Consider the following 19,423-nt stretch of genomic DNA (forward strand, 5'->3'; position numbering starts at 1 on the left):
ATTCTGTGGGGGAGTCAAGAAAGCCAGAGATGATGGGGTTGGGAAGGGGGAGTTGAGAGTGGATGTTAGTTTGGGAGGGGTGGAGGAGACTCGTGATTTACGTTGAGGCGATGGAGTGGTGTGTGAATGGCTGGGGATGATTTACACGGACGTGTTCTAGCTGTGCGGAGAGTGCATGGATCACGGAACAAAGGCGCACATGTCATGTGGCAGCTTACGCGTGTGCGGGCTGTGGTTGGACTCGCTATGTATGATGTGGTTATCGAGTGCGCTAGTGATCGAAGGTGTTGGTGAGACGACGGTAGTCGACGTAGTCCTTTCAGCACTCTGGTTGCGGTGCGTGGTGGAATGGTGCAATCCGAACTGACGACTGGTCTTGGCATCTCGTCGGTAACTCTAACACAGGTGGTGGAAACCGCGGCCTCAGCTTTTCGCCATCTGCACCAACGCCATGATCAACGTGCGCCGCTGTATCGTCGTGCACACTCCGCTGTTTGACCAGACCACTAGCAGCCGAGATGTCATTCTTGTCCACTCTGTGGTGCGAAAATGCCATGTGATTTACCCGTACGTCTTTGCGCCAGAAACTGTCTTTGCGCCAAAACGCGCACACGTGCACACCCCATTCAGCCATCGCAACAAGCGGGTTCCAGAGCGGTTTGCCAACCTCATCAAACGCGACATGACCACGATGCGATCCGTAAAGTGCAGCAGCGACACTTGGCTCGGCTTTGTCAGATGAATTGTGGCGTGCTCCGCGCAAGCTGTCGCGTTGGCTGGTCGTGTTACTGGCCTGAATCGTATTCGTACGGCTGATACGTCGTGAAAAGGTGATGGAACGAGCTTTGGTGAGCGTAGCAGTACGTCGCATCACATTCGGTCCAAGCTTGGAAATCGGGATCGTAATGCCGTGCATTAAAACGGAAGAGAAGACCATAAACAGTACCAGTGGCGAGTAGACGACGCGCAGACGATCACGCGTCCCATCAGCCGGTAGCTGCTTGAGCGCCACCTGGATATAAAACACCGCGCCAACCCCAATGGGACCGAACCAGCCAGCGAAGGACGACTCTTTAAAATCGCTCAAAGCAGGGATCAGCTTGGTCGCCGCAATCACCCAGGGCGGACGTCGGAGCAGAAGAACCGTGATACCGAGCGCAACGACTCTCCATCCACCAAGTTGCAGATCCGCATTCGAGTAGTCCTCCCAAGGGACGATAGCACCGATATAGACGAACACGGCCATATTAAGCACAGTATCAATGATTTCTTGGAAATCATTATCTTCCGTGCGGATTCTGAACCAGTCATCCCAGGTGAAAGAGTTGCCGGCAATGAAGCATGCAAGGATATCGTCCGATCCAAACAGGCCCGTGGTTCCAAGAGTGAAAAACGCCAGACCCAGACCATAGGCAAAGAAGTTGGCTTTGTCGATGTAGGACCTCGATTCGGCCCATTTGAGCGATTTCCTAGCCAAGTATCCGACGAGCGAACCGAAGGCGATCGAGAGCAGAATCTGGTAAACGACGACAGCGTACACCCAACGACCAATTACAGTACTGACACTGCTACCCTTGTCCTCGCCATTACGAGCAAGCAAGTAGATGGCGAGATACAGAAACGGGAATCCAAGACCGTCGTTGGCACCGGACTCGGCAACGATGATATTTCGCACATTGGCGGGAACATGTTTCTCGGCATATCTCCCCGTGGTGATCGAGTTGGCGAGAACAGGATCAGTAGGCGTCACGGCTGCTGCGATGCAGAGGCTTTCAAGGAATGTCAAATTGGGGATGAGACCCCAGATGAGCAACGCTGTGGTGAACCAGGCCGTAGTCATGATGCCAAACAGCAAGATGGTGAGCGATAGCTTTTCCCGCCAAAGGTACGCCTTTGGTAGAGAGATACCGCAGAAGAGTACCTGAATACCGACGACGATGCGGGTAAAAGTGTAAGTGACATAGTTGGTCTCTTCGGTCGTGCCCCAGCTGGCAGGATCAACCCAGTTGAGTACGTAGGGCCCGACTATGATACCTGCTATCACAGCTAGCAGTGGTTCCGAAAGGTAAAGTCGTTCTTTTACGACGTACGACAGCAGACCATAGAAGACAATGAAGCCCCCGAGCACGGCAAGCGATTTCGAGACCTGTGTCACGTCGATCTCGATGACGTGCGTCGGCATATTTGTGAAGCGCTTAGCAGCCGAATAAGCGACCGAGGAGGTGCAAGATCAGAATGAAGACGGATGCTGCAGCGAGATGATGATAGTTAGCTTTGTTCAAAAGGAATGTCACTGTGGACGGAAGGCCAATGTCATTGGGCGTAGGGAATCGAGTTGCGGCCGTGGGTGTTGACCGTAAGAGCGATGACGGAGACGAGGCACAAGGAGGGCTGCATCGAGATCAGCTGAAGCGGCTAAGCAGATTTCAGTTCTTGGTATTGCGATACCTTGGGCTTGAGTTCCCAAGATGTTGTCCAGATGTCGGTTAAATAAGGGCGGCGGAAGAACGTGGAAGATAAAGGTAGTGATGGTTAGGGTGGCAATCATTAATCGTGAATCAGGAGGACACGGATACACAGCTGCAACACCAAAATTCAAATTCGCGAATCACGAATCACGAATCACGAATCGTGAATGTCAGTTTCAGCACGCCCTTGCCCGCGTGCCGCACGTCGATTTTGGCAGCTGTTAAGAGTGGTCTTCAATGATATTGATCGGGGCTCGACAAGATTCACGATTCACGATTCACGATTCACGATTCACGATTCACTTCACGATTTCGGCATTCTCGATATCGTGAATAATATCATGAATGTTGGAGTCGGCAATCTTTTCACCGACGCACTTTCGTGATTCGTGATTGTTGACCAAGACCGGCGACCTGCTCATGCTCAGGGTCTGTTTTGCTGACTGCCTCTGTCCGTTTGTCTGGCCGTCGGCCTGATGGCAGGACTTCGTACAAGGCGCTTGATATAAGAAGTCACTTGTCCACATTCTGATCTAACTTGCCTCCCCACTGCCTTTTCAAACGACGTCCTCTTGTCCGTTCAGAGATGGAAGGCACATCACCTTTCTTCCTCGGCCTCGATGCGAGCACTCAGGCGCTCAAGGCCTCCCTGCTCGACGTGGACCTCAACGTGCTCTCTGAGCTTGAAATCCGTTTCGACCGTGACCTTCCTCAGTACAAGACTACCGGCGGTATATCCGCACCCGCCGCCGACGATGACCAAGGCACTGTGGTTGCTCCAGTTATGCTATACGTCGAGTCGATCGACATGCTTGCTGAGCGCATGCGATCTGCCTCTTGGCCACTTTCTCGCATCCGTGCTATTTCCGCCGCAGGTCAGCAGCATGCTTCCGTCTACTTTTCTCGTGCTGCACCGCGTATCTTTACCACCCTCTCCGCTGAAAAGACGCTCACCGAGCAGGTCGAGCAGGCTTTTAGCAGAAAAGTTGTTCCAAACTGGCAGGACTCTTCCACCGTGGATGCGTGCAAGGCATTTGAAAAGGCAGTCGGTGGAGCAGAAAAATTGGCCCAAATGACGGGATCGAAAGCGCATACGAGGTTCACAGGTCCTCAAATCTACAAGTTCAGAACGCAGCAGCCGCAGGCGTACAAGGACACCGAACGAATCGGTCTCGTATCGAGCTTCATCACCACCCTGCTGTGTGTCGGGCAAGGAGAGGATGAAAGCTCAGTGATCAAGGGCATCGACGAAGCAGACGCTTGTGGAATGAACTTGCTCGACATGCGGCCCGCTTCTTCGATTACAGCCACAAAAGGCAGGATCGAGCCAGGATGGAACCAGACACTGCTGGCCCTTGCGTCGGGCGAGAGCGAAGGCTCAGACGCTTCCCTAGGAGGAGCTGTCGAACTAGAGAGGAAGCTCGGTAGCATCTACCGTGATGCAGGTACGCCCGTAGCAAAAATCGGTAGCTGGTGGACGAAAAAGTACGGGTTCAGCCCCGACTGCCATGTCTTCCCCGGAACCGGCGACAACCCCGCTACCTTTCTCGCTTTCAGCTTGGCCGAACGGGAGGCGATCATCAGCTTGGGCACTTCGGACACGGTCATGGTAGCAACGCATCAATTCGTGCCCGATCCAGACTTTCACGCCTTCTTCCACCCGGCCAGACTGCCGTCGAGTGGAGACGCCTTCTTTAACATGCTCGTCTACAAGTCCGGAAGCTTGGCCCGCGAGTGGATTCGCGATCAGTACTGCAATAGCGACTGGGCTGCATTCAACGCCGATGTGGAAAAGTTCAAGCTGCAGCAAGATGGAGAACAGAGAGCTGGATTTTATTGGCTAAGGCCCGAGATCATTCCTCCTGGTGCATCCGGTATTTATCGCTACATCAAACCGTCGACGTGCGGTGAATGGCAAAAGGTAGACGATTTCAGCGACAAGGGAATGAATGCAAGCGGCATTCTCGAGACGCAGATGCTCAACTACCGATACCGTTCTTCATCGATCGTTGCTGGCCCTACGACATCCTCAGGTTCGGCTGTGGATACCTCGGTGCTACCCTTGCAAGCGATCTACGCTGTGGGAGGTGCCTCATCCAACCCGACGATCACGCAAACAATGGCTGACGTCTTTGGCTGTGACATTGTCAAGCCGGTCCAGCCCGCTCAGGACGGCAAGGAATGGACTCCGGCCAACTACAACTTTTGCTCGGTGGGGGCAGCGTACAAAGCAGCATGGGGATGGAGCAGGCTACAGTTGAAAGCGGGCGAAAAGGTGCCCGAATTTGACGAGTTTGTGCACACGACCAAGTCTAGCCAGGCGAAGCGTGCCGGGTCAGTGCGAGAGGGAACGGGTGAGGTGAAAGGCAGTGTACAAGTAATTTGCCGACCAACCGAAGGTAGAACGCAGGTATATACCAATGTCATTGGCGCGTGGAAGCAGCTCGAGGAACGGGCTCAAAAGGAACAATAGTACAAGATTAGCTAGCATACATGCAATACACTACTGAACATAACTCTGAATGCTTGACAGCGCCTGGATTGCTTCCTTGGTTATGTCGTGCACCACCTGCCTTGCAGGCACGATGGCGTCCATTGCGCCGACACCTGTGCCAGACCAAATGACAATACGGTCGGTGTCATTGTCCTTGGCCGCCTGCTTGTACCTCTCCATCCTCCTCTTTGCACCCTCTGGATCCTCTTTGCCTGACTTTATCTGCTCCTGCAGGTCACGCTCGTACTCCTCAACAGTCGTGTTGCGTAGCCCTCTTCCATCTGTTCCGTTTGGCCAGCCCAATGTACCACGTGCGTCGTCAAATGCAAATGTACGCAGTGTTGCCGAGCTCTTTGCTTTGACAAGCTCCTCCTTCTGCACTTGGGAATAGGTCGACTCGGGGGTCAGTACAAAGCGTGTACCATAAACGCCACCAGCACATCCCGCAGCAAGAAGCGCGGCGAGCGAGCGACCGTCGACCAGACCGCCAGCCCCGAGCACCGGGGGAGTCGATTGTGATGCATTGCTAGGCTTAAGCAAAGGCAGTCGCTTCAGAACATCCGAGAGCAAGGCTGACAGTGGTGGGGCTTGCGAATGCCCATGCCCTCCAGCTTCGCAGCCTTGAACGATGAGCACATCGCACTGACACTTTTCGACAGCTGCCTGAAGCTCTTGTTCTCTTCCAATCATGATGAACCACTTTATGACCTGCTCCGCCTCGCTCTGGAGATCGCCATTATGGTGCTTGTCAAGCTCGTTGATAGCTTTCTGCCACTCTACCATCTCCTTCTCGTCACCAAAGCTGAGCCAGATAGCGTATGGTCGTGCTTTTACGATGGCTTTCAAAAATTCGGTGACGGTCGGATTCGGTCTTGCCTGATCTGGCGTGTTGCCGTCGTTGAGCTCGGTGAGCCTCCATACCAAGATTCCGATACCGAAATCGGCCCTCTTGCGGTTCAAGAACAGCTCGGCGTGAGAGATCGAGAGCTGTTGATAGGCCTTGTCAATTTCGGTCTGGAGTGCTGCTGGTGTAAGATAGCCGGCGCCAATGAAACCGAAGCCGCCTGCAGCAGAGACGGCGCCAGCCAGCTGACCGCCTGAAGCGCCTGCCATTGCACCAAGCACAACCGGTGTTTTCACCGAAGGCAAAACGCGAATGATTGGTGTGATGATGTTACGACTCGCCATATTGATTGACTGGGTGGTATGACTGAGCTCAGGATGGTGACGACGGAGCTACAGGCTGTGCAGTGAGGATCGAGCTTTGGCATGAACGTCGGTCGAGTTGTCCGATTCACAATTTGTAATTGGTTGCGTTCCAAAATGCGGGGGAAACGAGTCGTGAGTCGTCGAGTCGTGAGTGGAGTGTGCATAGCTTAAAGTCCGCTTTGACCATGCGGTAGTAACGGAACATTTTTGCAGAGCTTGGCATCTGCATCGCCCTGCTCTAACTTAGTCCACGGTTTACCCAAGCTGGTTTTTCTGCACTTGCTGTCGTGTATTAAGATTTTCCACCTGCGAAGGATCGCGTGGCTATCGTGTAAACTTACTCACGATTTTGTGATTTTAAAAATCGGATGTCTGAGCGGCCGATCCGCCCGAACATGCACAACATGCGGCAAACGCGCTTGGATCGGCTTCTTCGGCTACTCTGCTAGGCAGTCACATCTAATGTCGGGGACCTCCTTTCCTTCTTCTCTTACCGACCACTGCATAATATCAGCAGACACCTCGACCTTAGCGAAGATCCTGTCAACTCGCTATAAGTTGTGGGACATTCGAGCAAGCTACTCTTCCGTGTACGCGCAAGAACACGGACGAGTATTTTCAAGATGCATGTGGTCTCTAGCGGTCTGAGATCGCTGCTGTGCGAATATACTAGCAAATGTATGCCCAACGCAAGAGCTGGTCTGCGAACTCTTGCAGTGATACCAGATACGACTGCAGTTACGAAGCCAGTGGCGGCCAGCGCGATAATACGAGGCGTACAAGACCACCGACGCGGCTTAACTACGACTCCAGCCAGACGATCAGAGGCGAGCGCTGAAGAGCGTCCTTCGATTCCGCCTCCTCTCAAGGGCATCCGAATTGTTGACTTGACCCGTGTCCTCGCTGGTCCGTATTGTACCATGTTGCTAGCCGATCTTGGTGCAGATGTGATCAAAGTTGAGCATCCAAAAGGTGGAGATGATACACGAGCGTGGCTTCCACCGTTTGCCAAGCCTCCGACCGGCAAGCACGCTCCCAAGGCACCAACAGGCAAGGAAGACTATTGGGCTTCGCTACCACCAGAGTCGGCCTATTTTCTGAGTGTCAACCGCTCCAAGCGATCCATCACAGTAGACCTCAAATCGAAGGCCGGAAAGAAGATCATCTACGATTTGGTGGCCAAGGCCGACGTTGTGGTAGAAAACTATTTGCCCGGCAAACTCGCCAGCATGGGTCTCGGATACGAAGACTTGAAAAAGGTCAAACCCGACATTATCTACGCCAGTCTTACGGGCTATGGACAGACTGGGTCGTATCGCGATAAAGCAGGTTACGATGTCATCATTGCGGCCGATGCGGGGATGATGCACATCACGGGCGAAGCTGATCGACCGCCTGTCAAGATTGGTGTTGCCATGACCGACCTTACCACAGGACTGTACGTTCATGGAGCCATCATGGCCGCGCTGCTCGGACGCGCTCAGACTGGCAAAGGTGTGCACATTGACGCGAGTCTGTTCGAATCGCAGATCGCATCGCTGGCCAACATTGCGTCCAACTATCTCATCGCAGGTCAGGAAGCTGGACGACACGGCGACAAGCATCCGTCTATCGTGCCCTACCAGACCTTCCAGGCAAAAGACGGCCGGATCATGCTGGGTGCAGGTAACGACGGCCAGTTCAGATTCCTCTGCAATCTGCTCGAGCGACCTGAGCTGTCGATGGACGAAAAATACGCTACCAATGCGGCACGTGTAGCGCACCGCGACACACTTATCCCACTGCTCGACGAGCTGCTGCAAAAAAAGACGGTGCAGGAATGGTGCGATCTCATCAACGGTAAAATTCCAGCCGCACCCATCCGAAACATCAAAGGCACGTTCGACGAGCATCCACAGAGCAAAGACAGAAAAGTGGTGGCCGAAGTAGAACACCCAAGGGCGGGAAAGATCAAGATTGTGGCGCCGGCGGTGAGATATGGCAACGGCAAGATGAAAATCACCAGACCACCACCGGTCTTGGGGCAGCATACGGATGAGATTCTGACGCAGGAGTTGGGCATGTCGGAAGACGAGGTTGCCGAGTTGCGCAAGGCTGGGTCTATTGGACAGTGATGTGCGATCTTCGAAACACAGCAATAGCGTTTTAGAGACCTGCGTCGTCACTGAATGTTTGCGAGCAAGGAGCAAGCGTGAAGCTGACACGATCGTGTGAGCTGTAGACGCTGAGGCCGTCATTGCTGAATGAGGTGAGTGAATTTCGTGATTAGGGTTGTGAGAGGACAAAATACAGTAGAACCGACCACCAAGGTCGCGTTGGAAATTCAGGGCCTGGACGGCTAGGGTCTCGCATCGGAGTCAAAAAAAAAGGTTTGTATGTGAGTTGCCTAGTGACGACTTGATTCAGGGTCACTTGAGACACGGACTCATCTTTGGACACGTCTTTGTCTTTTGTTCTTGTCTGTCACCATCCATCCTAGCTTGACGTATCCTTTCACTGCTCAACCCAAAGCTCTCGACCACGCGAGTCGATCTAGTTCTGTTTCACAGCGATTTACACGCCACATCCCCATCTCCGAAACACGTACGCCTGCGGCAATGTCTTGGTTCGGAAGAGGCACCACCGGCAACGCCTCCTCAAATGGCAACGCCTTTGCAGGCACTGGCAGCTCGAGATGGATCAACATGGACACTCAGCAGATCAAAAACTTTGGTGGCGAGCTCACTGGCGAGAACGACGCCTTTTCTAAAACGTTCGGTATCGAATTGACGCGTCAACAACGGATGATCGGGTTTGCAGCATGTATGCTGGGCGGCTTCGTCATTTCCTTGCTCGGAACGGTCCTGCTCGTCACGGGCTCGATGGCAGTCTTTGTGATCCTCTATTCGGTCGGTGTCCTGGTCTCTTTGACAGGGACAGGCTTCCTGATTGGGTTCATGAAGCAATTTCAACAGATGTTCAAGCCGGTCAGGATCGCCTTCACGTTGGTAATGATTGTCGCTTTTGTCATGGTTTGGGTGTCGGTCTTTGCGATTAACAGTACGATACTCGCTATCATCTTTGTCATTGTGCTATAGTAAGTTGACAACGGCCATCTTTCTGAGAATAATCTCTCTTTGATGTAGACAATTGACCTTCTCTATTTTGTTTTCTCATGTACCTTGACAGTGTTGCGTTTTTGCTCTATTCGCTGAGTTACATCCCATGGTGCATTGACTTTATCAAGCGCATGGTGAGCAAGCTTTTCTAAGCTTCAACGGCATCCCAAACTCTTTCCAGTTTCACACGTTCGACCCGAGTCTGCAAAGTCGCACTCTGGCCCTGCCCAACGTTGCATCTAAGCGCATGGCCATGTCATGGCTTTGATCATTTACTGTATCTTTAGTGTTCCTCGATTATCTTTTTCTGTACATTGTCTCAAGGTCGTTGATGTGCCGCTTTGATTTGGAAAGGATCTACCCACAAGTGCCTGACTAAGTGTGAACCATGAGTCGTGAGTCACGAGTGGTCGACGAGCAGCTTGTTGCTAGGCACCTCACGCCTAAGGCAAGGGAAAATAACAAAGTGTTAAGCCATCACGAATCACGAATCACGAATCACGAATCACGAATCACGCGTGACGAATTCACGATTTGCTTCTGGCATCGGAGTCACGAGTCGCGATCCGGCATTCGGTGCGGTACCGTTGGCCGTAATCACAAATTATGAAAGAAACAATTCTCGAATCGCTACACGCTATGTGCTATTCAATCAAGAGACACTGAGAGTTGATCCTCGAGGTTTCTCTTCACTACCCACCATGAACTTCTCGGCAATATCCTCAAGAATCTCCTAGAATCGAATGCTCATCAGGTAGCACATGTTCAACACAGCGACTTGCTTTCAAGCACCATTGCCTCTCCACGAAAGGCTGCATAGTCAAGGACAACAGTTCTTTTTCTCCTACTTGTGGATCAATAGTGGCCACCGCAGTAACCTCATCCACCTAGCCGTAGAGCTCCCACACTACTTACACGCATGAGCTTATAGCACCGCCGTTCATACGCTATGTCAAGCGCAAAAGGCGATAAATTGGCACCACGCCCACCTTCGTACGGCTCGAATCAATCCGCTACGCCGACCTACTCTTTACCACCTCATCCATCTACGACCTATCCGCAGCGCCATCAAAGCCCTGCATCTCATGCAGCAGCTTCAACGCTTGCCGCGCTTGCATCCAGCCCACCTGCCTCCTCGAGCACTGCTAGCCCGCATCCACCGAATGTCCTTCCGACACCCTCGTCTGCATCGACATCCTACAACGCTCGTCCAAGCACCACATCCACGTTGAATCAGAGCCTATATTCCAGCTCGGCATCCCCAGCGGCAAAAGCAGCCACGGCTGGCATCTCTCCTTCCGGTTCACCGCTTAGGAAGGAGGTCCATATGAGCAGCACAAAGCAAACTCCCGCTGCGTCCACTTCAACGCTGGCAAAGCCTGCATCTTCATCAACAACAGGCACACCTACGCCTTCTTCAGCGTCAAAGGAATCTGGCTCGAGTAAACGCAAAAAGGCAACTCGAGCCTGCTTACACTGCCAAAAGGCACATCTGACCTGTGATGACTCAAGGCCGTGTCAACGCTGCGTCAAGAAGGGTCTTGCCGAATCGTGCATGGATGGTCGCCGCAAAAAAGCAAAGTATCTCTTGGACGATGATGAGCTCGAGGAGCTCAGACGCCAAAAGGAAGCCAAAAAAGCGGCGAAACAAGCAGTCCAGCAAAAGAACGCGCCGAGTCCGCAACAGCGCCAGTCGCGGCCATCGCAGCAGGACTCGGCCAAGTCAACACCCCAGAACTCTGATCCATCTTCAGAAAAGGCATCTGCAGTTAGCAGCATCCTCGATCAGGTTGCCGGTAGCATAGCCACGCCCAGTTCTTCTGGTCACGGACCTTCTCCGCATGCACACGACTACCTCTCGAGCAATCCGTTTGACTCTTCCAATGGAGGAGTAGACGACACACAAGCGTCATCCAATAACGGTGGTGCGCTGCCCTTCGATCTCTCTTTTGATCCCTCGACCCACAATTTCGGTAGCGAGGCAACAAGTCTTGAATACTCGATTCTGTCTTCGATGCTCAACGGCACAGATTTGCAACTGATGGGTGCATCGGGAGCGAGTCCAGATCTGCAGGCTTCGCCAGCGGTGGGTGTGATGAATGGATGGAACATTGCCAGCGGCGAATTAGACGCTATTCTGAATATAAGCATGCAGCAGAACCAGGTCCCAGGCGCTGGCGGTATGGATACGGTCGCGGCCACCTACAGCGATACAGCAGACATGGGAGTCTATGCGGATCCGCAACCCAACACGGGATTGCAAGATGTTGGAGGAGGAGATAGTGCGCTCAATGCGCTCGAAGTGCCTAGCTCTCAGTGTACCGCAAAGGAAGAGCCCATTTTGCTGTCGAGCGGCAGCGGCAACGGCAACGGCAACGGCAGTGGCAGCGGCAGCGGCGAAGCACAGCAAGCGGGCAGCAACAACCAAGTCGACTTAGGCTCGTCGTCTCAGCGTTCCACATCGAATGAACCCGTTGCAGCAGATATCAACCGCGCGATCGCTTCTCGTCGCGTCGCGCGTCAGCAGCAGGACACCATCTGGCGCGCACGCATCGCCAAAACCTACCGCGACAACACCGCGCCTTTCCCCTATCCGGAAGGCTATCACTTCCTGATCAAGTACGTCACGTCCAAATACGAAAAGCAAGATGTGCTGCGCATCGTCCGTGCGCTCGCCATCTTTCGACCGTCGCTGATCGCGCTTCAGATGCCGCTCACGGAAGAGGACGAGATCTTTGTTGAACGTTCCTTCCAACGAACCATGCTCGAATTTGAGAAACTTATCAGTTTCAGTGGCACGCCGACGGTGGTTTGGCGACGAACGTGCGAGATCTGCGTCGTAGGTGCCGAATTCTGCATGCTCACGCAGTGGTCCAAGGATCAGTTGATGGGCAGGAGGATCTACGAGTTTATGGATAAAAATTCAACGCTGGATTATTGGGAGAACTTTGCGCAGCACGCATTCGAGAACACTACGCAGAGCGTCATGACGACATGCACGCTAGTCAAGCCGGATGGAAAGCTCGTTCCCTGCGCTTGGAGCTTCACCATCAAGAGAGATATCTTTGATCTACCCAGCTTGGTGGTAGGTAACTTTTTGCCGATCTTGTCGTAGCTCGCTTAAGATGCCAGATTTTGGTTAGGGTGTCCAGCTTGTAAGCTGTTGTTTTGCTCAGATCGCCGATGAAGCAGGCACTTTATCGTACTTCGTGCTTTCCTCGTCGGTTGGTTTCGAGGTGTGTGATTGATGTAATTGTATTGGAATGTTATGCAACAGTCAAAGTCGTGAGTGTAACTCAGCAAAGTCAATCAAGAGTGTTAAAAGGTTGCTGTTGCTATGGATTAGAGAGGCCAGGCGGAGATTTTTGGGACCTCATTTACAAGGCGCAGTTTCGTGTCGGGATTTGTTTTTGGACAAACACAAGAGGGTTGTGCACCAGGCGCGGAATCAGAATTTGGCTCGAAGGACGAGAAGAAGAGCTAAGAGATGGACCCTGCCTTGCTTGCTCTCGACACTGCACTGACGACAACGACTGGAGTATTCGCGAACGTACCACGATGCCGACGATACTGCCGCTCGAAGCATCGTACCGAACCGAGTTGTATTCTCTCGCGCTGGTTTCGGCGATAGCGGTGCGATTCCTGCTCATGTCAGCACCGCTAACGCGTTACTCGCTCATTCGCATCGTTTCGACGCTCGTCCTACCCACACTGACGTTTTCGGTGCTTCAACATCGACAGATTACGCTCACGAGAGCACTCGCACTGCGCATCTCGCACTCCGCTACCACGTATCGGAACGTTATCGCGCACAAAACCATCCTAGCCCCAAATGGAATGTCGACGATCTTGACCATGCTACTAAGCACTAGTCTGCTGTCCAACCTACCCCTCGTTCACCAACGGCTCACGAAAACAGCGCCAATGGCAGCGTGGTCAATCAATGCAGCTGGCGCAGTCGAATGGTTCTTTGCAGCCGTGAATCTGACCGTCGTCGCAATGTGTTGCGTCATGATCATCACTCAGGAAGAGGTCAAGGTGGAGTTTGACGATCCGGTACAAGACGTCGAGGTGGCATTGCACAGATTGAGCACAGTCAAAAGTGCAGAGATACAAGATGAATGGGTCAAGATGGCTAGCACGTCCAGAAGGCACGATGTATGGGTCAAACCGGTCCGGTTGCCCAACGGCGACAGCGTAGGTGTATTCGATATGACAACGCGTCTAGCGAGCAATCATCCTCTGTACAACCCGGACACGCCGCACAAGCCTTCCGGTCCCACCCTGCGCATCTCACTGCCCTAGTGGAGTCACGCCAGTCATGTTCTGTACAGCCCCCATTTGCAATTGCAGCGTTGAATGCTCAGGTTTACAAAAAGGTCTATTGACAATGGCTGCGACGAATCATACCTCGACCTCATCACAGTCGAGCTGAGGCTGCGTAGCAGATTCGTTGACGATGCAAGCGAAGTCCGTAGGCTGGTCGCCTAGAGCAATCATGGGGTGATGCCAGATACCGGCGTGGTACTGAATCGCCTGTTCGGTAGTAGCCAAGAACACGGCGAGGGTGTTCAAATCTGGGCGGTCATCTGTTGTAGCGTCGCAGCAGAAAGAGAAAGCGAATACTAGGTCAGTACGGTCAAACGTCACGGCCTGGAAGAACGACTTGAAAAGGGATGTGGGGAGGCAAAAGGGATGCGAGAGCTAACCTTGACCGTTCTGAGCAACGACCACGAGGAAACCTTGCTGTTTGCCCCCGATGGGCACCATAGGGATGAACGCCTGCGTGGTAAAACGGTGTCGTTCGAGCAGCTTGACTTGGAATGGCAAGCTGGCAGCCGCGTCACAGCGGTAGACGTGGATGTTGGTCTTTGCCGCCGCTTGAGTCGGATAGTTGTTGATAATTTCGGCCAAGTTGAGGTACTTTTTGGCCGTTCCCTGGTTGACGATCTTGAAAGCCTTGGCGTCGTCCGCGTTGTGCACCGAGGGCCCGTCGATGACCGCTCCATACCTACTGAAGGCATCGGTGGTAAGAGCTACCGCGGCGACGAACTTGTCGCGTACGACGATGCCCATTTGGGTGGTTGCGGCGGAAGTGGGAGAGGTGGGAGCGAGGGAGATGGCAGCACTTACAGGTGCGAATGGGTCCGAGGTAGCCGATGGCAGGGGATCCTGAATGTCCTCTGGCACAGCGACAGCTGGGAGAGAAGAAGGTGGGATCTTGGCAGCAAGAATGGCGCTGGCTCGTCGCCCGTGCACTCGGAAACGCTTGATACCGCCGTCTGGGTGCATCTTTATCATGACGTGCGTAAAGGGAGCAGAGTTTCCATCGACGAGCGGGAAAAAGTGTCGTCGCCCAGGACCGAGCTTTGTGCGCGGAAGCAGAGTGACCCATTGCGCATCCGCCGATGGAACAGTGGCAGAGTCGTGGACGGTACCGAGGATCTCGGTGGATTCAGGGAAATTGCCAAGGAAGTGGGCTGTGTCCACTTCAGCATATGATAGGAAGCCTGGTTCGCCACTGTATAGAATGGAAAAGGAGGCGTCTTTGTGTTAGAATCTACTGAAGCTAGAGTCATGTGTTGAAAGAAGGGTTGTAGAACTCACAGCTTGACGATGGACCAGTTGAAGTGTCCCTTTGCCCTGGATCGACGAGTCTCCCAACCATCACCCATGTCCTTACCTCTTCCGGGCAAGATGATGTTGCTTCCGGCGCCAAAGTGGTTGTCATCGGTGAACACAACTCGTCCTCCGTTGAGGCAGTGAGCGAGATCGAGCAGGTTGAATGCGCTGTTTTCGGTGTTGACCTGCTCGCCGTCAGCCTGTCCGACAGGAGGCGGTGGGATCACACCATAAACCCTGAACCTAGCAATGCCACCGTCTGGGATCATATGCAGCTTGATATGCGTGTAAATCTTGTCTCCCTTACCCTCAGCCACTTTGAAGAGGTGTCTCTGCGACGGCCCACACGGTGAAATGGGGACGACACATTCCCACCTCTTGTCGTCCTCGGCAAGCGTGTTACCGATTTGAGCCTCCTCTTCGGGTGTCAGAGCGAGAGCGTGGATGGAGATCTCGGGTGCTTCGTTGCCATTGAAGTTGGCCGTGTCAACGTCGAAGCCGACAAGATGACCACCGGCGTTGGGGCCAAGGCGAAGGATAACCCAGTCGTACGTGGGGTTGTGACGACGAGTCTCCCAGCCATCAAAGAGAGCGCCCTTTGGGCCGAATTGTCCTCTAAGCGATGGAGCAGGGCCGACTTTGAGCAAAGAAGAAGCAGGTGCAAACCATTCGTCCGAAGTGCTGAGGATGCGTCCGCCCAGAGCGACTGACGAAATTTCTGTCGAGGTGGAGCCGAGGACGGCGTCGAACTGATCGAGAGCGATGGTCGTCATTGTTTACGTTTGACAGGCAGATACAACAAGGAAGATCAGGATGGTGATAGGAGCTAGGAGGAAAGGGGGAAACAGAAAGGGTAGCAAGAAAAGGCGAGAAGCGGCGAAGAAGAAAAGAGGATCGACATCGAGGTGCCAGCACCGCTTTAAACTCAGAATGGTCCGACGAACCTACACTCACAGACTCACAGACTCGAACTGTGTCGAGTTTGAGCTTGTGGCCCGGTAATTGAGCCGACGAGTGCATCTGCTCTTCTCTGTTGCCATTGTGCATCCCGTCAAGCTTGATTCGCTGTTACATATTTTCATTCATATGCCCGTCTTTCTGTCCTGTCCTGTAGTAACAGTAGATCATGAGTCGTGAGTTGCGAATCACGGATCTTGTGCTAACCAAGTCAACCCCACAGCTCGGTCAACTCCGAAATAAGCAGGGTGCGATGGGGTCGAACTTGAACTTGAAAAATTCTGACAAATTGCACAAAGCTCGGCCTTCTGGTCGGCACAAGGAAACTCGGCCGCTGCTTTGTTCCTGCCCGCACAGGATCACCGATTCTCGAACCCAATCGTGAATCACGAATCTCAACTCGCTTTCTCGGATGGTGCTTTCACACTTTGGGTCAACATGATGCACAGCCGTGAATGGTTTGAGCGATGATCAAGCATCACCGGCAGCCGCTTGTTGCTCTCGATGCTACGCTTCCATGAACAGGACCGGTCAGCTGTCTAGCACATGAGTGTGTATTTGATTTCTACAGAGCGTGGACCACGAGTCTTCCTTGACGATTACCATCGCTTCCAATCGCTGCCTCAGCCACCAGGTCATCGGGTTGAGCTCGACCTTCCTTCCAGATCCTCCATTCAGTTTCATCCTTGTTGCCTTTGAGCCCAGAAAACACTCCGTCCGCCTCCTCTCTCTTTCCCTCCAAAATCATGCGCTTTGTAACTTCGCTGTTGACATCTAGGATCGATTTCGATGATACGCTGCCGACAAATTTGGCCATGTTTGGCAACAAAAACGGGAAATCCGAGAACGAAGTATGTTGACTCGCTGCTTTGGTCTGCTCCTGCCGCTCCTTATGATATGTCCAGCCCTTCACTGGCGCTGCATCGTCCGCCTTGGTGGCAAGATCGCGTTCAAAGGCAAGAATCTTTTCCGAGACCTCTTCCAGGTTTCGCCCGACCACATCTGGTGTACCGTAGACAGAAGCGCAAGGGAAGAATTCTTCGTAGGTCACCCATGCAGTACGAAAGCCAGCTTGTTTGGCGGCAAATGTATCCCAAGTATGCGAGGCGACAAACCAGATGCCCGGGTATTCCTTCTTGGCCGCGTTGGCGTCGATGGGTTCGGCCTTGATCCGGCGCAACACCTCGGCATAGACTCTGGGATCTGGCTTAGCAGCGCCGATCTCGTCACAGCTAAACAAGCCGATGCCAGATCCAATGGTATTGTCCTTGTCAGAGCGAGCGCAGCGAGCGGCCGCGCTGTCGATATCGGCGCCATCGCTCTCACCTAGAACGCGCAGGAACGATGAACGGCCGAGCTCTAGCGATCCATTCGTGGCTGCCCATATATCTATCTTGTCGACACAAGGCGGTAGACGCTTTTTGCCGTCGCGGTCACGGTAGATGCGTGTAAGCGCATCTACCATTCCTGGTCGCGGCTGAAGCTTCTTAAGCGCTCCCATCATGGTCTCTTCCACCACGGCGTCAAACGGATTCTCGAGAGCTTCTTCTGCAGGTCCGTCGTCTTGGAACGATCCTGCTTGCGCGAGAGCTTTACCCTTGCGATCTTTCTTGGGTAAGATGCCGGCTTGCAGCAGTACACGGGGCAGTGTTCCCTTGAAGACCTCACCAATGGGCCTGTACTGTCCGCAAACGCTCGAGTACGTAAAGTCACGCTGAGTACCATGGAACCAGTCCATCACCACCAGCTCGGGAACGATCTTGGGTACGCCTTCTGCCTCATGCAACTGATCTGGAAACAGCGAGACGAGCGCCTCGATGCATGCAGACAGACTGAACAGCGTGCCGAACATGTCGTGTACAATAACAAGTCTCGATGGTGGTGAAAGTCGTAGTGATGAGGCCGCAACGGTCGAGTCAGATTTCTCGGTGCCTTCAGCACCAATCGTCATCAGCCAGCCTTTTCCGCCAGTGCTCGCCTTGGACTCGCGTGCAATCGTGGTCACGTCGTTCATGTGCGACTTCCACTGCGTGAAATCCTCGCTGTTGATTATGTAGAGCGGTTTGCTCACCGGAACTACATCAGCCCCGCTAATGGGAACCGGCTCGACCCATGGATCGAGAACGAGCGCTTGGCCAAACGGACATTTTGTGTCTCGGAGCGTCTGGATCGCAGTTGAGCCTCCAAAGCTGTGTCCGATCAACCATGGATCCTGGATATTGAGCTTACCAGTGAACTCGGCCAGCACCTTGCAACGGCTCTCACGCGCCTTTGCATCTTCACGTTGCGATCGGGTACACGAACGGACAAGCGTGTTACCTTTACCGCTGTTGATGTCCACCAGAATGTCTAGTACGGCCAATACTTCGCGTCGACGGAATTCGGCTTGGGCGCGACGTACGTCCATTGGCTCGGGTTTGCCATCGACTTCTGCCGGATGCACATAGATCTTGTTCTCGACGCCGTTTGAGACACTGTAGAGCCACCGGAACCAGCCCGAAGAAGCTTGATGATCCTCATTTAGCGGACGGTGGATTGTCGTCGACGCGGCAGATCCATCGCGGTGCTCGACGGCGGCAACAACGATACCCGACTGCGCGAGCGAAGTGCAGTATGCAGAATAGGTGGTTCTTGTACCACCCATACCATGACTGAATACAGCTACGGCGAAGCCATTCGAGGGGCCATTAGAGGCAAGGGTGGCATCGACAGCGACTGGGAGCTTTTGTGAAACGACGCTGTATGCGGGCAAAACGATGGGGAGAGCGAGGTACTTGGGAACACCTGCGTATTTGAGCAAACCGCCAATCGAGCGCAGCTTGGGTGCTTCGAGCCAGTCGAGCGTGCGACCATTTGCGCTGGCGTTTGCTTGCGAGCTCGGATAGTAGATGGTGAGGAGGATCGTATCGTTGGTGAGCAGCGGCTTGGTGGTGCCTCCTTCCTGATAGGTATACGGAGTGGGTGAATCCTGTTTGATAGGCTCGGCGAGCGGAATTTCTAGCGTGATGGTGGAGACCACATACCGCGCGTCGGACGGCGGAGACGGTAGCGACATAGCGGCGAGTCGCAGACTGTCGCTCTCTATGATGAAGTGGCAGACGAGAAGAAAGGTTGTGGGATGTCACAAAAAGTTCTGGACCAAGAGAGTGCAAGGCATCATCTTGACTGTTTTCTTCCACATACTCACGACTCTCAACTGCAGTTCTAGCAGGACGAGAAAGGCTCTTGGCACGTTAGCGCCGACTGGCATAGGAATCTCCCTCAGAGCCTAGCTTGTGACTATCTTCTCCAACGGCGATTTAGCCATGAGTCACGAGTAGTAAATGCTCATTTCGTTTCTCGTTTTTCGTGTTCGGCTGGTCTGCTGCTCAGCACCGACATCCGAGCCTCTCAACATGCAGAATGACTCGCACTCTGTGACTGCTTTGAATGGCTTTGTAAAATCAGTTGAGGGCGGCGATCTGTTGGAGTTTCTCTTCACAGACCACTGAAGGAGACTTGGACGGAACGCTTTCGCTCAGCAAATACATACGTGTGCATCCCCACCCTGATCGAGAAAGGATCAGCATTCGTGA

At 53.4% G+C, this 19,423-nt stretch overlaps 9 protein-coding genes across 9 annotated transcripts; 5 read left to right on the forward strand and 4 right to left on the reverse strand.

The window, feature by feature from the left end:
• Nucleotides 1-319: 319 nt before the first annotated feature.
• UMAG_01920 (uncharacterized protein) lies at nucleotides 320-2,182 on the reverse strand (the record flags this gene model as incomplete). The annotated part of the gene is made up of 1 exon (XM_011389542.1): nucleotides 320-2,182. One exon carries the CDS (start codon nucleotides 2,180-2,182, stop codon nucleotides 320-322), a length of 1,863 nt encoding a protein of 620 aa, XP_011387844.1.
• Nucleotides 2,183-3,054: 872 nt separating this feature from the next.
• UMAG_12177 (putative xylulokinase) lies at nucleotides 3,055-4,941 on the forward strand (the record flags this gene model as incomplete). The annotated part of the gene is made up of 1 exon (XM_011389836.1): nucleotides 3,055-4,941. The coding sequence occupies one exon, from the start codon at nucleotides 3,055-3,057 to the stop codon at nucleotides 4,939-4,941; it is 1,887 nt and encodes a 628-aa protein (XP_011388138.1).
• A 30-nt stretch (nucleotides 4,942-4,971) lies between these two features.
• Nucleotides 4,972-6,150, reverse strand: UMAG_01922 (uncharacterized protein; the record flags this gene model as incomplete). Its single annotated transcript, XM_011389543.1, has 1 exon — nucleotides 4,972-6,150. One exon carries the CDS (start codon nucleotides 6,148-6,150, stop codon nucleotides 4,972-4,974), a length of 1,179 nt encoding a protein of 392 aa, XP_011387845.1.
• Nucleotides 6,151-6,794: 644 nt separating this feature from the next.
• Nucleotides 6,795-8,285, forward strand: UMAG_01923 (uncharacterized protein; the record flags this gene model as incomplete). Its single annotated transcript, XM_011389544.1, has 1 exon — nucleotides 6,795-8,285. The coding sequence occupies one exon, from the start codon at nucleotides 6,795-6,797 to the stop codon at nucleotides 8,283-8,285; it is 1,491 nt and encodes a 496-aa protein (XP_011387846.1).
• A 483-nt stretch (nucleotides 8,286-8,768) lies between these two features.
• UMAG_10449 (uncharacterized protein) lies at nucleotides 8,769-9,421 on the forward strand (the record flags this gene model as incomplete). Its single annotated transcript, XM_011389671.1, has 2 exons — nucleotides 8,769-9,247; nucleotides 9,340-9,421. 2 exons carry the CDS (start codon nucleotides 8,769-8,771, stop codon nucleotides 9,419-9,421), a joined length of 561 nt encoding a protein of 186 aa, XP_011387973.1.
• Nucleotides 9,422-10,218: 797 nt separating this feature from the next.
• On the forward strand, nucleotides 10,219-12,384 carry UMAG_10450 (uncharacterized protein; the record flags this gene model as incomplete). The annotated part of the gene is made up of 1 exon (XM_011389672.1): nucleotides 10,219-12,384. One exon carries the CDS (start codon nucleotides 10,219-10,221, stop codon nucleotides 12,382-12,384), a length of 2,166 nt encoding a protein of 721 aa, XP_011387974.1.
• Nucleotides 12,385-12,827: 443 nt separating this feature from the next.
• Nucleotides 12,828-13,574, forward strand: UMAG_10451 (uncharacterized protein; the record flags this gene model as incomplete). Its single annotated transcript, XM_011389673.1, has 1 exon — nucleotides 12,828-13,574. The coding sequence occupies one exon, from the start codon at nucleotides 12,828-12,830 to the stop codon at nucleotides 13,572-13,574; it is 747 nt and encodes a 248-aa protein (XP_011387975.1).
• A 99-nt stretch (nucleotides 13,575-13,673) lies between these two features.
• On the reverse strand, nucleotides 13,674-15,664 carry UMAG_01926 (uncharacterized protein; the record flags this gene model as incomplete). The annotated part of the gene is made up of 3 exons (XM_011389545.1): nucleotides 13,674-13,858; nucleotides 13,979-14,790; nucleotides 14,877-15,664. The coding sequence occupies 3 exons, from the start codon at nucleotides 15,662-15,664 to the stop codon at nucleotides 13,674-13,676; spliced, it is 1,785 nt and encodes a 594-aa protein (XP_011387847.1).
• Nucleotides 15,665-16,413: 749 nt separating this feature from the next.
• Nucleotides 16,414-18,903, reverse strand: UMAG_01927 (uncharacterized protein; the record flags this gene model as incomplete). The annotated part of the gene is made up of 1 exon (XM_011389546.1): nucleotides 16,414-18,903. One exon carries the CDS (start codon nucleotides 18,901-18,903, stop codon nucleotides 16,414-16,416), a length of 2,490 nt encoding a protein of 829 aa, XP_011387848.1.
• Nucleotides 18,904-19,423: the final 520 nt, after the last annotated feature.

Source organism: Mycosarcoma maydis, chromosome 3 (genome assembly GCF_000328475.2).
Source record: "Mycosarcoma maydis chromosome 3, whole genome shotgun sequence".
NCBI classification, from domain to species: Eukaryota; Fungi; Basidiomycota; class Ustilaginomycetes; order Ustilaginales; genus Mycosarcoma; species Mycosarcoma maydis.